At 44.3% G+C, this 15,793-nt stretch overlaps 1 protein-coding gene across 1 annotated transcript in view; it reads right to left on the bottom strand.

Annotated features, from left to right (window-relative positions):
- RAB2A (RAB2A, member RAS oncogene family) overlaps window positions 1–15,793 on the bottom strand; it is a 162,748-nt gene that overhangs the window by 20,650 nt on the left and 126,305 nt on the right. The window contains exon 7 of the mRNA XM_069731387.1: window positions 10,209–10,277. Within this exon, the coding sequence (XP_069587488.1) occupies window positions 10,209–10,277 (69 nt within the window). The remainder of the gene's footprint in view (window positions 1–10,208; window positions 10,278–15,793) is intronic.

Here is a 15,793-nt window from a genome sequence, read left to right as displayed (position 1 = left end):
GTGTAAGTTTTTTTCCCACAAAAAAAATGTCGCAACAAGTGATCACAAAGTCATATTTAAACCAAAATGGTACTAATTATAAGCTACCATACAGCTCTATTGGAAGAAAAAGAAAAATGCTACAGGTCTCGGAAAATGGGGACAAACTTCAGTTTTTCATCACTAAAATGACAAAAAAAAGGACGTTTGGTATCGCCGTAATCCTACTGATGAGTAGAATCATACTGCATGGTCATTTTTACCACAAAATGTACACCATAAAAACAATTCTCAAAAAAAATAATGTCAGAATTGTATTTTTTTTTTTTACAATTTCACCTCACTTGGAATTTTTTTTTTCTAGTATACTGTTGTAAAATGAATGGTCTCATTCAACAGTACAACTCCTGCAAAAAGCAAGCCCTTATATGTCTATGTAGACAGAAAAATAAAAGTTATGGCTGCGGGAAGAAGGGGAGGAAAAAATAGGAAATTAAAAAAACAAAAAAGGGTGAACTCAATTTAGGATGGGCATTAACTTCCTGATCGCTGGGGACCCACCATTGGGTCCTTTGTTGAGCCAGGTGCCCATAGGAATGGAGCAGTGGGACGCACAGTTCACTGTCCATGAGACTTCTGGAGATCACCATGTACAGTGCTCAGCAATCTCTGCCAGTCCCATAATCAATAAATGGAGCGGTGGCTTACTTGTGCTTTTCCATTCCAATGGGACACTACAGACCCCTATCCTCGAAATCAGTGGAGGCCCAAGAGGTGGAATCCCAGCAATCAGCAAGATATCACGTAACACATGTAGAGGTGGGAAAGGGTTATTTCCAAACTGAGAAGTTAATGCCATCATTCCATTAGGCCAGGTGCCCTGATCCTCCATTTCAGGCCTCGGCATTTGCTCGTCTGCATTTCCATCCATGGAGTGGACTTATTTCATTAGCTAAGCAGCCGCCTGCTATCACGTGCCGAAGGACTGGTAACTGCCGGGACAGGAGAGAGCGGCTACAGGAAGCATACGGCATCTATATTAACCACTTAGGCAATGGACTGTTTTGCATGGCTGTGGAGTCGAAGCCCAATTTGGTGGAGTCGGAGTCCTAGAAATTGAGTCGTCGAAGGTTTGGCTTAACGACTCCACAGTCCTGGTTTAAAGTGGATTTAGAAATATATTTCTTTTGCCTGGAAAACCCCTTTAAAGAAGTGGAACAGACAGCAGGGAACAATTGACGGTCCTCAATCCCAGGAAGCCTGGGGCGGCCATTGTGAAGGCCTGCATTTAGCAATGCTACTACAGCTGGGAAGTTTGACAGTACAGCTACACGCTGCGCTACACAACAGGTTACAGAGGAGACGGAGATGGCTGCCGATAAATGAGTTATTACAATCCCTACAGTGTATTAGCATAATGATCCCATTCAGAGCAAATGGATAATAAATGCTAAGAGAATAGAGGCGGATTCACAAAGAAACTTCAAAGATCTCACTAGAAACAGTAAACTCTGGGGGAAATGGATTTCAGCAGACTGCAAACTGTTAAAGATCCAAAAGCAGCAGTCAATCTTGTATCAAAACGGGGAGACAAAGGAGAACAAGTCCTGCGGCGGTCCGCACTGGGCCAGGTGGCGACCCTTCTCCTATCAGGGCTTCGTCCTCCATTTACTCACAGGCCACATGTAGTGGAAGCAGCTGCAGGGCTGATGGAGGTTTCCCAAAATGTCCTGCCAACGTCTGCAACCCCTGACCCCGGCAGGCACCACAGACCTCCGGAGAGCGCTTCCAGGGCGCCTCCTTGTGGCCAATCCCATCTAGGTTGTGCAGCTCATCTATAACTGAATTCCAGCAAAGCTATTTATGAACTTGTGGTACTCCAGGAAACCGGGTCAGAAGTAAAGTTCAGACGAGGACTAATGTCAGAGGTAATCTATAATAGAAGCCTCTACCTGCAGCCGACAAGCCTACAACCTGCAGTAACCACCGATTGACCAAACCGCTGCATGACCAGCTCTATCCTCACCTACTATATTCTCACCCATCCCTTGTAGATTGTGAGCCTTCGCGGGCAGGGTCCTCCCTCCTCCTGTACCAGTTATGACTTGTATTGTTTAAGATTATTGTACTTGTTTTTATTATGCGCTGCGCCAATCCTCTGGAATGCTCTACCCCAAGATATTAGGACCATCCATAATTTGCATAGTTTTAGGCGCTCGCTCAAAACACATTTGTTCAGAGCGGCCTATCACGTTCACTAATCAAAGTTATGTTTGTGTGTGTGTGTAGCCCATTCACTATCCCCATCTATTCCCCACCCCCTGAAGATGGCTGGACCATGATTGTAAATACATCATTGTAAATACACACCTGTACTTTGTATCTCCCCCACCTCATTGTAGATTGTAAGCTCTCACGAGCAGGGTCGTCTTATTTTGCTTTAATTATTGTATTGTTAACGTTGTTACTTATGACTTTTGTGTTTGAAACTGTTAAACTGTAAAGCGCTGCGGAATATGTTGGCGCTATATAAATAAAGATTATTATTATTATTATTATGTATACCCCTCCTCACATGTAAAGCGTCATGGAATAAATGGTGCTATAATAATAAATACGGTAATAATAATAATAATGGATAAATTAAAAATCTATAATCAACACTCTAGCCTACTGCACTAGGTTAGAAAAAGCAGGAGAAATCTGCAGAGGTAATAGCGAACCCGTCTAACCACAATTTACACTGTGCTGGCAGCAACGTGTCCACTTTGAGAACCTACACAAGGTTTATTTTATTTATACAAGTAACGTGCACAAGCAAATATCAGAACATAAGATAGCACAGAGGAGGATAAAGATGGCTGCATCTGGAAAGAGGGAATATCTTCCATATTATAATAGGGATGATACAATAAATCCTGCAGATCAATAATAAATATGGTAAACCAGAAAATCATGTACATTATATATTAATAAATCTCAGAAAATGTCACGGCACAATGCATAATATTCAGATAAATATAGTGGGATAATGCGTATGACAAACGTCAAATGTGCCCCTCATAACTCACACATATATAAGACTAGATGGTGGCCCAATTCTAACGCATCGGGTATTCTAGAATATGCATGTCCACTTAGTATATTGCCCAGCCACATCGGATATTGCCCAGCCACATCGGATATTGCCCAGCCACGTAGTATATTGCCCAGTCACTTAGTATATTGCCCAGCCACATAGTATATTGCCCAGACACGTAGTATATTGCCCAGTCACATAGTATATTGCCCAGCCACGTAGTATATTGCCCAGCCACGTAGTATATTGCCCAGCCACGTAGTATATTGCCCAGACACGTAATATATTGTCCAGTCACGTAGTATATTGCCCAGTCACATAGTATATTGCCCAGCCACATAGTATATTGCCCAGACACGTAGTATATTGCCCAGCCACGTAGTATATTGCCCAGTCACGTAGTATATTGCCCAGTCACGTAGTATATTGCCCAGTCACGTAGTATATTGCCCAGTCACGTAGTATATTGCCCAGCCACATAGTATATTGCCCAGACACGTAGTATATTGCCCAGCCACGTAGTATATTGCCCAGCCACGTAGTATATTGCCCAGTCACTTAGTATATTGCCCAGTCACGTAGTATTTTGCCCAGCCACGTAGTATATTGCCCAGCCACAGAGTATATTGCCCAGACACGTAGTATATTGCCCAGCCACATAGTATATTGCCCAGCCACATAGTATATTGCCCAGACACGTAGTATATTGCCCAGCCACGTAGTATATTGCCCAGTCACGTAGTATATTGCCCAGTCACATAGTATATTGCCCAGACACGTAGTATATTGCCCAGTCACGTAGTATATTGCCCAGTCACGTAGTATATTGCCCAGACACGTAGTATATTGCCCAGTCACGTAGTATATTGCCCAGTCACGTAGTATATTGCCCAGCCACATAGTATATTGCCCAGACACGTAGTATATTGCCCAGACACGTAGTATATTGCCCAGTCACGTAGTATATTGCCCAGCCACATAGTATATTGCCCAGTCACGTAGTATATTGCCCAGCTACGTAGTATGTTGCCCAGTCACGTAGTATATTGCCCAGCCACGTAGTATATTGCCCAGTTACGTAGTATATTGCCCAGTGACGTAGTATACAGCACAGACACGTAGTATATTGCACAGCGACGTAGTATACAGCACAGACACGTAGTATATTGCCCAGTCACGTAGTATATTGCCCAGTCACGTAGTATAATGCCCAGTCACGTAGTATAATGCCCAGTCACGTAGTATATTGCCCAGCCACGTAGTATATTGCCCAGTCACGTAGTATATTGCCCAGTCACGTAGTATGTTGCCCAGTCACGTAGTATGTTGCCCAGTCACGTAGTATATTACCCAGTCACGTAGTATATTGCCCAGTCACGTAGTATGTTGCCCAGCCACGTAGTATATTGCCCAGTCACGTAGTATATTGCCCAGTCACGTAGTATATTGCCCAGTCACGTAGAATATTGCCCAGTCACGTAGTATATTGCCCAGTCACGTAGTATATTGCCCAGTCACGTAGTATATTGCCCAGTCACGTAGTATATTGCCCAGTCACGTAGTATATTGCCCAGTCACGTAGTATATTGCCCAGCCACGTAGTATATTGCCCAGTCACGTAGTATGTTGCCCAGTCACGAAGTATATTACCCAGCCACGTAGTATACAGCACAGACACGTAGTATACTGCCCAACCACGTAGTATATTGCCCAGTCACGTAGTATATTGCCCAGTCACGTAGTATATTGCCCAGTCACGTAGTATATTGCCCAGTCACGTAGTATATTGCCCAGCCACGTAGTATATTGCCCAGTCACGTAGTATATTGCCCAGCCACGTAGTATATTGCCCAGTCACGTAGTATATTGCCCAGTCACGTAGTATATTGCCCAGTCACGTAGTATATTGCCCAACCACGTAGTATATTGCCACGTAGTATATTGCCCAGTCATGTAGTATGTTGCCCAGTCACGTAGTATATTGCCCAGTCACGTAGTATATTGCCCAGTCACGTAGTATATTGCCCAGTCACGTAGTATATTGCCCAGTCACGTAGTATATTGCCCAGTCACGTAGTATATTGCCCAGTCACGTAGTATATTGCCCAGTCACGTAGTATATTGCCCAGCCACGTAGTATATTGCCCAGTCACGTAGTACACTGCCCAGTCACGTAGTATACTGCCCAGTCACGTAGTATACAGCACAGACACGTAGTATACTGCCCAACCACGTAGTATATTGCCCAGCCACGTAGTATATTGCCCAGCCAGGTATGTAACAGGTTAAAAAAGACTTAAAATAAAAAATAAACATATACTCACCTTCCGAGGGCTCCTTGTAGTCCTGACGCTTGTGTGCGGTGCACGCGGCAGCTTCCGGTCCCAGGATTGGTATGAGCGCAGGACCTATGATGACGTCGCGGTCACATGACCGTGACGTCATGGCAGGTCCTTCTCGCATAGCATCCTTGCCACCGGAACCTGCCGCTTGCACTGCCGAGGACAGGGCGCGACGTCGGAGGGTGAGAATAACGTTTTTTTTTTAATTATTATTATTTGTAACATTAGATCTTTTTACTATTGATGGTGCATACGCAGCATCAATAGTAAAAAGTTGGTCACACAGGGTTAATAGCTGCGTTAATGGAGTGCGTTACACCGCGGTCCATTAACGCTGGCATTAACCCTGTGTGAGGGCTGACTGGAGGGGAGTATGGAGCGGGCACTGACTGCGGGGAGGAAGGAGCGGCCATTTTGCCGCTGGACAGTGCCCGTCGCTGATTGGTCATGGCCGTTTTGCCACGACCAATCAGCGACTTGGATTTCCATGACAGAAGCCGCGACCAATGAATATCCGCGACAGACAGAGAGACAGAAGGACAGACAGAAGTGACCCTTAGACAATTATATAGTAGATGCACACACAGGCACATGTCCGCCATCCACCAAGTATGAACTCCTACATACAGTGATCATAAGTATATGCAGGAGAGTGTTACCTACGCCCATGGAGCCACTACGCCCGACGCACGTTTCGCACTGAATGCTTCGTCACTGGTATCATCCCTATTATAATATGGAGGATATTCCCTCTTTTCCAGGTGTAGCCATCTTTAGTCTCCTCTATGCTATCATTATGTTTTTATGAAATTTGCTTTTGTACATCATATAAATAGAATAATTGCATATTCTACTTGGCCTGAGTGAAAGTTTTTTTTGTTTATAGGAGTTGGTTATAATTATGCTTTTTGGCTCATTTACATGGATTGTGGTTTTAGGTGTTTATTTATGCAACTACAAAATTGTTGGAAAACACAGTTAGATATAATTCAGGCTGATTTTTTGGTCCTGTTAAACCGGTTACAGTGGACAGATTCTGATATTAAGATTGTTTTTTAATAAATCAATGCCAACAACAGGACTTATATCTAGTGATAAGCGAACGCGCCTGGATAAGGTGTTTTCAGAGTATGCTCGGGTGCTAACCGAGAGTCTTCAAAAAATATGTCCGATTCCCCACATCTGTTCAACAGCCACAACACATGCTGGGATAGCCTAACAACCAGACAATGCCTGCATGTGTTGTGGCAGTCAAACAGCCACGAGATATGGAGCCTCGGGGACGCAAACATATTATTCGATCAAGCCGAAGACACTCGGTTAGCACACGAGCATGCTCATATAACACCTTATCCGAGCACGTTCGCTCATCACTACTAATATCCTGCTGCATCCGGTTTTAAAAAGTGCCAAAACAATATCCTTCATCAGGATGAAAATAAGTGAACCCAGCCTAAAAGACAACACTAGTGATAAGCGAGTGTACTCATTCCTCGGGTTTTCCCGAGCATGCTCGGGTGACCTCAGAGTATTTGTTAGAGCTCGGAGATTTAGTTTTCATTGCAGCAGCTGAATGATTTACAGCTACTAGCCAGGCTGAGCACATGTGGGGGTTGCCTGGTTGCTAGGGAATTCCCACATGTAATCAAGCTGGCTAATAGCTGTAAATCATTCAGCTGCCGCAATGAAAACTAAATCTCCGAGCACTAAAAAATACTCGGAGGACATCCGAGCGTGCTGGGGAAAACCCGAGCAACGAGTATACTCGCTCATGACTACTCAACACACATTAGATAAATGTGGTCAACCATCTGTAAGGAGTCAAACTAAAGGCCTGCAGGTCGAATCCGGCCCACAAGGTCAGGACACAAAAGTACTATCTCTTCACTTTCCGCCGTATGGAGAGCTGGTCGGAGCAGTGTTGAAGTCTATGCTGTAGCTCAAAATCTAAGATGGCAGCCGCCCCCTGTGCGGGCTCTGCCCCCTCTAAAAAGTACTGGCTTCCTTCTATGTTGACACAGCCAGTGGTTAGCAGCAGAGCTGGCACAGGGAGCCGATGCCATCTTGGAATCTGACATGATGTGGCCAGTGCTTAGTAGAGGGAGCGGCGCCAGCACAAGGGGAGTTGGTGCAATCTTTGTGAGTGAACAAAGCCTGCCGTGACCGCAGTCAGCCTGCACAATCGGCGAACGCAGTGACAGCAGTCAGCCTGCACAATCGGTGAACGCAGTGACAGCAGTAAGCCTGCACAATCGGTGAACGCAGTGACAGCAGTCAGCCTGCACAATCGGTGAACGCAGTGACAGCAATCAGCCTGCACAATCGGTGAACGCAGTGACAGCAGTCAGCCTGCACAATCGGTGAACGCAGTGACAGCAGTCAGCCTGCACAAATCGGTGAACGCGGTGACAGCAGTCAGCCTGCACAATCAGTGAACGCAGTGACAGCAGTCAGCCTGCACAAATCGGTGAAAGCATGCTCAATTGCAGAGCTGCTCCATCTTCATAAAGTGGCCGCGGACAAATACTACAATTAAACTATTACTAAAATCAATAGGAGACAGATGTGTAGTACCCGGCCACTATCAGAAGACAGAGCAGCTCCCCAATGGAGCATTTCTGGTCGCCGACACAGGGAACAGCTGCTCAGTGGGGATGCTGGGTGCTGGACACCAACCGATCAGTAGAGATGGGCGAACCTGAACAGTAAAGTTCGGCGTCCGTACCTAACACCTACTGTTCGGGTACAAACTTCCCCAGGAAGTCTGTGTTACTGTTCAGGATCGCCCCCCCCCCCCCCCCCGAACACTGTGTGAGTGACAGCTTTGGATCGGCGGTAAAATCATTACCGCCTGTCAGACAGATGTGGTTCCCACGCTGTCAAATGGGACTACTGACTCCATCAGCCTGCTGCCACTATTAGCAGCGAGAGCAGGCGGCGGCTGATGGGAGTATACATCAGCCGGCGCCTAAACTCTAAATAAATAATTAAAAAAATGTTTTGGGCCCCCCCCATTTTGGACAAACCAACCAAGCTAAAGCAGGCAGCTGGTACTCTCAGGCTGGTAACAGGCTATGGACATTGCCCACCTCCCACCAGCCTAAAAATAGCAGCCCGCAGCTGCCCAGAAAAGGTACATCCATTAGTGAATGGGTTCCGGGTACTGTTCTGGTACGTACCCGAATCTGCCGAACACCCAGGGGTCTGCCCATCTCTATTCATCAGTGATAAAGTAGTGGACAACCTATTTAAGTACTGAATTATTTCAGGTAAGTAGACTCGAGGTCTGTCAGAGCAATGTGGTCCGTTTATGTACTGTGAAACACGAACGTGTGAATTCAGCCCAAGACACTAACTTTGAGCTCTATTTACATTTCGTTAGTACCTGTACTGATTTACTGAGCTTTTCTCTTCCTTATTTTCTCTAACAACCCTCTAGTTCTCCAATTTCCACCTGCTCAGCATTTCTTGACTTACACATTTTGCCCTTAATTAGGGAAGCATGAAGGGAATGACAGGCCTGCTTTATTCTGAGGGCTTTGGTGAAATGGCGGATTATTGATAGGCAACCTTTTTAGAGAAACAAACATTCTATAAAGCTTCACTTCTCATTGACAGAAGTACTGTAGGAAGTCATTGCCTCCCTATAAATGTAAAGGACAGCAGGCATCATCTAATTATCTTCTAACCAAATTGCACTGGATTATTAAAGCTTCCCAAATTAATTTATGGTTTAATTAAAGGGGCTGTCTAGGCTTATGATACTGATGAACCAACCTTAGGATAGGCCATCAATATCAGATCGACTGCCATAACACCAGCAGCCTCCGAATGTAAACACTGAACTGAGCTGCGCTATGCAGTACCATTGAATGTGTAGTGACCGCAGCAGAGCGCTGCAGAGAAGCAATTATTCAAGAGAACAGAAGCTGATCTGCAGCACTCAGCAGCATCCGCTACACACTGAAAGGGGGCTGTGCCAGGTAGATCCTTTTAATTTATACATCTGAACAAAGCTAACAGCAGCTGATCGGTAGGTGTACTGGTTGCCAGACACCCAACAATGTAATATGGAGGATGATTAGAGATGAGCGATCCCGAACTTAAAAGTCCGGCGTTTGTACTGGACAGTTCGTTTATGGTGCTAAACGCCGAACACGGACTACTCCCGGAAGTCTGGTGCAAAGTTCGAATTCTGAGGGGGGGTGGAAGACAGAGAGCGCAAGATTTTTTCCAGCTCCAAAATTAAGGTCGCCATACATATCAATGGAGTTTGAGGTCTGGGTAAAGTTTGTGTACATGAACCGAACTACATGAACCGAACTTTGAACTAAAGTTCGGGTCGAGTACCAGAACCTCAACTTCCTATCCCAAAGATGATGACCTAGGTTAGGTCATCCATAAATGCCAGGTGAATCCCTTTAAAAAATATATATCATAATAATAAATATATAGTCTGCTGTCACTGCAAAACTGCATTGCAACTGTTGTAAGAACTCAGCATTTCCTTGAGGCCACGTTCACATGTTCAGTATTTGGTCAGTATTTTACATCAGTATTTGTAAGCCAAAACCAGGAGTGGGTGATACATACAGAAGTGGTGCATATGTTTCAATTAGACTGTTTGACACCCGATTCTGGCTTACACATACCAATGTAACATACTGACCAAATACTGAACATGGCCTTAGAGGACAATATGGGAAAAAAAAAATCGCCATGGAGCCTTTTTCATAATGTTGCTGTTGTGACTTCGTCCATAAATGTACCCATCTGACACGTGTGAATACATAAAGACATAAAATTACCTCATTATTAATGTCAAAGACGCCTTCTTGAATTTTTTCGTAAATTTCTTTTGCTGTGTTTATGAATGCCTGGAAGACAAAAATAGAGGAAAATATGAATTGCTATGAAGTGATAGTTATCAGCATCATTTCTGGAAATGAAAGGCATGAATCTATGCGATCATAAAAAATACAATAAGCAGATACAACCAGGAATTTGGGCAAAGATGAACAACATATGGCCAGCACGCCAACAGTGAACTACTAGACAATGGAGACAACTCCAGCGAAGACTGACTAAATAATAATGCCTGGGTTCCTATGAAAAGATTCCCTGTTTAGTACTAACCAACTATCAGATGTTGAATATGTTATTTACTATGCTTGGTTATATAGCACCAACACATTATAAAGCGCTGTACACACTATCATCACTGTCCCCATTGCCTTTGGATTGTAGCAGGAAACAAGGGTGGAAAACATATGAACTCCTTGCAGATGCTGTCCGTGGATGAGAAATAAGTAGGCTGGATATTGTAGCAAAGTGCTGATATGGGGGATAAATCCAGGATGGCAATAACAGTGTTTTCTTCACATTTGTGGGGTGCCATTTTGGCTTGTGTCATTGGTTCTTTCAGGGAACAGGTCACCAGTGATTTTACACATGTTCCCCAATCTGGAGACAGCATGGTAAGCAGCAGCAGGAACTACGGATTATTCACTGGATTCAGGAGTCCAGTAGGCGGTCCTTGCAGTGATGTGCACAGGTATGCATGCAGAGATACAAGTCAGCCACCAAGAATATCACTGAATAATGAAATCCTCCATGTTCTGCTCAGCTCCCTACTGATGAGATCATTTTATGGAATCCTATATTATTATATTCAATATATTTAGCACAGATTAAGTTGGGATCACACCGAAATAAACACTAAATTCTATATAGTCTCTAAAACATCTGAATAGCACAGTGCTTGTCAACTCCAGTCCTCAAGGCCCACTAACAGGTCATGTTTTCAGGATTTCCTTAACATTGCATAGGTGATGGAATTAATGCTTGGGCAGGTGATGAAATTATCACCTGGGCAATACTAAGGCTATCCTGAAAACGTGACCTGTTGGTGGGTCCTGAGGACTGGAGTTGAGAAACATCTGGATAGCAGCACATGCTTGGTGAAAGAAGATAAAATACATCATTTGCAGCTACTACATAACGTGCCCATGTAAGACAGCGAGCCTCATAAACCACCGCCATAGGGAATGACAGGCTTCAGCCGCGGAAAGTGTTAAATTGGGCTTTGAAGCATCGATTCCACAGCCCGGAAATCTTTCCTGAACTGTCGGGGAAGGCAGCTATATGAAGCAATGGTGAAATTACAGAGCAGCTATGGAGTCACCGCAGTAACAGATAGCAGGCACACACTTTTACGAGCTGCCTGCTGCCGAGCTAGAGCCATTAAATATTAATGGTGACCTTACTAACATTGGGCAGCAGACACTAGAGATGCTACGCTTCAGCAGAGAGCACTAGGGGAAGATGACACTTGCGATGGTTTATATCCTGTACAGTGCCGCCGCATTTGCCCGCAACATTTTTGCAGGGGAGGACAATGATTACTGAGCCCCCATGTCTTCACCAGATGCTTACATGTAGATTTAGAAGATGAATACAACCGTGCCATGCCGAGCAAATTGCAAAGAGCATTTTCCAGCAAGAGGATATTTTATGGTGCCAATTAGAACGGAGACCCAGCACTACGTCCCATCCATGTATTCACAGTATACAGGTTTCAAGCGCCGCAGTATCTAGAACAAAGCTGTAACCCTCAAAAATGATTTTCTTTGGCTTAGGACTCAGAAGTTTACAATAAGACCTAAAGCCAGACCATAGATGACCTAGGAACTCACAACTCCCCTTCCTTCCCTGCTTGGGGACGTCACAAGGCATGCCTAGAAAACACTTCCATAGTCACATCCTATCCAATGCTGCTAATGGTCCATGTGACTGCTGTAAAGCAGATTGCTAAATGCCGTTAACAGCAGCACAAGCAAAATCGCTGCCCCCAGAAGAACTATACAATTTGTGGGAAAAAGCCAATATTTAGAAAAATAACAGATTAGGAAAAAATGTATTAGTATCTGGTTTTAATTGTTCAATATAGAAAAGCTATTACCTTTATTTAAAAAAATATAAATAAAATCAATAAGGCTACTTTCACACTTGCGGCGGTACGGGGCCGGCGCAAACCGTCGGCCCGACGGACAGTGTGTTAAATGTAGCACAACGTGGGCAGCGGATGCAGTTTTACAATGCATCCGCTGCCCATTGCGATGAGCGGGGAGGAAAGGCGCATGCACGGTCGAAAATGGCGGACACGACGCACAAAAAAAAGTTACATTGAACTTTTTTGTGGGTCGCGTCCTCCAAAAACATGACACATCTGTTGCACGACGGATACGACGTGTGGCCATACGTCGCAATGCGTCGGTAATACAAGTCTATGGAGAAAAAAACGCATCCTGCGGGCACATTTGCAAGATGTGTTTTTTCACCAAAACGACGCATTGCGACGTACGCCAAACGACGCAAGTGTGAAAGTAGCCTAAGTGTTCAAAGTTCAAAAATTGTATTTACCGGCAGATATAGGGCTAACCGCAGGTAAATGGTGTTGCAAATTCCCTAATTTTTCACTTCATAGATCATAGAATGTTAAGGGCTTGTGCACACGCTGCGGATTTTGCTGCGTATCCGCAGCGGATTTGACGCTGCGGATCCGCACCAGTTTTCCCTAAGTTTACAGTACCATGTAAACCTATCGGGGAAAAAAAAACGCTGTGCACACGCTGCAGATTATTTTCCGCTGCATGTCCATTCTTTGTGCGGATTCCACAGCGGTTTTACAACTGCACCAATAGGAAACTGCAGTTGAAAATCCGCAGTGGAATCCGCAGAAGAAACCGCAATAAAATCCGCAGTGAAAACCGCAGTGGTTTTGCACTGCGGATTTTCCAAATCGGCTGCGGAAAACTCCGCAGCATTGGCACATACCCTAAGAGTTTGAAGGGACCTCCAGGGTCATTGTGTCCAACCCCTGATCAATGCAGGATTCACTAAACCATCTCAGACAGATCAGACTCTGAACACTTCCATTGAAGGAGAACTCACCACCTCTCATGGCAGCCTGTTCCACTCATTGATCACTCTCACTGTCAAAAAGTTTTTTCTAATATCTAATCTGTATCTTCTCCCTTTCAGTTTCATCCCATTGCTTCTCGTGTTTCCATGTGCAAATGAGAATAAGGATGATCCCTCTACACTGTGGCAGCCCTTAAGATATTTGTAGACAGCTATTAAGTCTCCGATTAGTCTTCTTTTTTTGCAAGCAAAACATTCCCAGATTCTTTAATCGTTCCTCATAGAACTTACTTTGCAGTTCGCTCATCATCTTGGTAGCTCTTCTATGAACTTGCTCCAGTTTTTTAAAATGTGGTGCCCAGAACTGGACACACTATTCCACATGAGGCCTGACCAAGGAGGAGTAGAGGGGGATAATCACTGCATGAGATCTATACTCTATGTTTCTCTTAATACATCCCAGAACTGTGTTTGCATTTTTTGCTGCTGCATCACACTGTTGACTCATGTGCAGTCTGTGATCTATTAGTATACACAAGTCTTTTTCACACGTGCTGTTGCTTAGTTCAATTTCTCCTATTCTGTAGATGTAATTTTCGTTTTTCTTGCCCAGATGTAGAATCTTGCATTACTCCCTGTTAAATACCATTCTATTAGTTGCTGCCCATTATTCAAGCTTACCTAGATCCTTCTGAATCCTTTCTCTGTATTATCTAGTGTTAGCTGTCCCTCCTAGCTCTGCATCATCTGCAAATTTGATTACCGTTGTTTATCTTCAGTTCCCTTATCTAGATTATTTATAAAAATGTTGAACACTGGGGCCAGGACAGAACGCTTGAAACACTCTTCCAATTGAATGTGCAACCATTTTTTACAACTCTGAGTACGATCACTGAATGAATCCACCTAACCGTAGCTTTGTCAATCCCATACTTAGTCATTTTTTCAATAAGGATAGTATGAAATACTTTATCCAATGTCTTGCTGAAGTCGAGATATATACTATATCTACTGCATATCCCTGATCCACCTAGTCAGTGATTCCATCTTAGACGGAAATGAGATTAGTCTGGTATGACTTGTTTGCTACAAACTCATGGTGGCTCTGGTTAATTACTGTATTCTTGTCCAAGTACTTACATACATGCTGTTTAATAATTACGGTAGTTCAAATATCTTTCCTGGTATAGAAGCAAGGCTCACAGGCCTGTTATTTCCTGGCTCGATGTTCTTTCTTTTTTGAAGATGGGGACAACATTTGCCATTCTCCAATCTTATCGGACTTCTCCTTTTCTCCAGCAATTTTCAAAGATTCTAGCTAGTGGTTCTGCAACTTCCTCTGCTATCTCTTTCAGTACCCTAGGATGTAATTCAGCTGGACCAGGAGATTTAGGCTTGCCCTCATTAAAAACGGTGATGAATTTCAAACCTCTAGAGCAGTTATGATAGACTTAAGGTTTAGAGCTAACGTGATCCAGTATTCCGATGTTGTTGGGGGTACAATAATATGTCATCTCATGAGTGGCTCCAAAGAATGAGATAGCTGTGGGGAGCAAAGCATAGTAAGGGCATCTGTGAAAAAAAACAACAAACCCACGTTCCATTTCTTAGGGTACGTTCACATTTGCGGTTTGCGCCGCAGCGTCGCCGCCGCAACAAAACGCATGCGTCGTGCGGCCCTATCTTTAACATTGGCGCCGCATGGGGCCGCATGTGCATGCGTTGTGTTGCGTTTTACGCCGCATGCGGCGTTAGGGCGCACCTGTCTGGGCGCGGCAAACGCAACATGTTGGATTTTTTGTGCGGCGCTGACCTTTTAAAAAACGCATGCGTCGTGCGGCCCTATCTTTAACATTGGCGCCGCATGGGGCCGCATGTGCATGCGTTTTGCTGCGTTTTTGTTTGCGTTGTGCGTTGCGGCGACGACGCTGCGGCGCACAACGCAAATGTGAACTTAGACTTATTCCATCAGCGTCTCTCTGCTACTTCTCCACTGATCTATCTGGACAGTGATGGCATCACAACTACAGCGCAAGACTGCTGCTGCCAATCACTGGACCCAGAAGTCTTGTGCTGTCTTTCTCATGATCGCTGAGATCATTGATTAGTTGCAGGCGCGATGCCACCGCTGAGGTCACGTCAACGAGCAACAGAGGTGGGCGCTGATGCAGGAAGGGATAAGTAATGATGATTTTGTGATTTTTGAACAGTAGAACGCATTAGACCACTGAAGTGCAGAAAAGGAATAGCCCTTTAATTAGGACTCTTTAAAACAGAACTTATATTCATTATTTCATTTGTTGCTGACTAATTAAAAAAAAAAAATTAAAAATAGTCAGAAAACATGGAGTTCAATTTTTACTAGTCTAACCCTATGGTTCCTTCCTGAGATACGCTGCACAAAAAAACAGCCCCTTATCCTCCAACTATTGAAACAAGACGTTTAGTCAAGACAAATAAGTTAGGCCTC

This window comes from Ranitomeya imitator, chromosome 6 (genome assembly GCF_032444005.1).
Source record: "Ranitomeya imitator isolate aRanImi1 chromosome 6, aRanImi1.pri, whole genome shotgun sequence".
NCBI classification, from domain to species: Eukaryota; Metazoa; Chordata; class Amphibia; order Anura; family Dendrobatidae; genus Ranitomeya; species Ranitomeya imitator.
The sequence above is the reverse complement of the archived record's forward strand: the minus strand, read 5'-3'. Positions and strand labels throughout refer to the sequence as shown.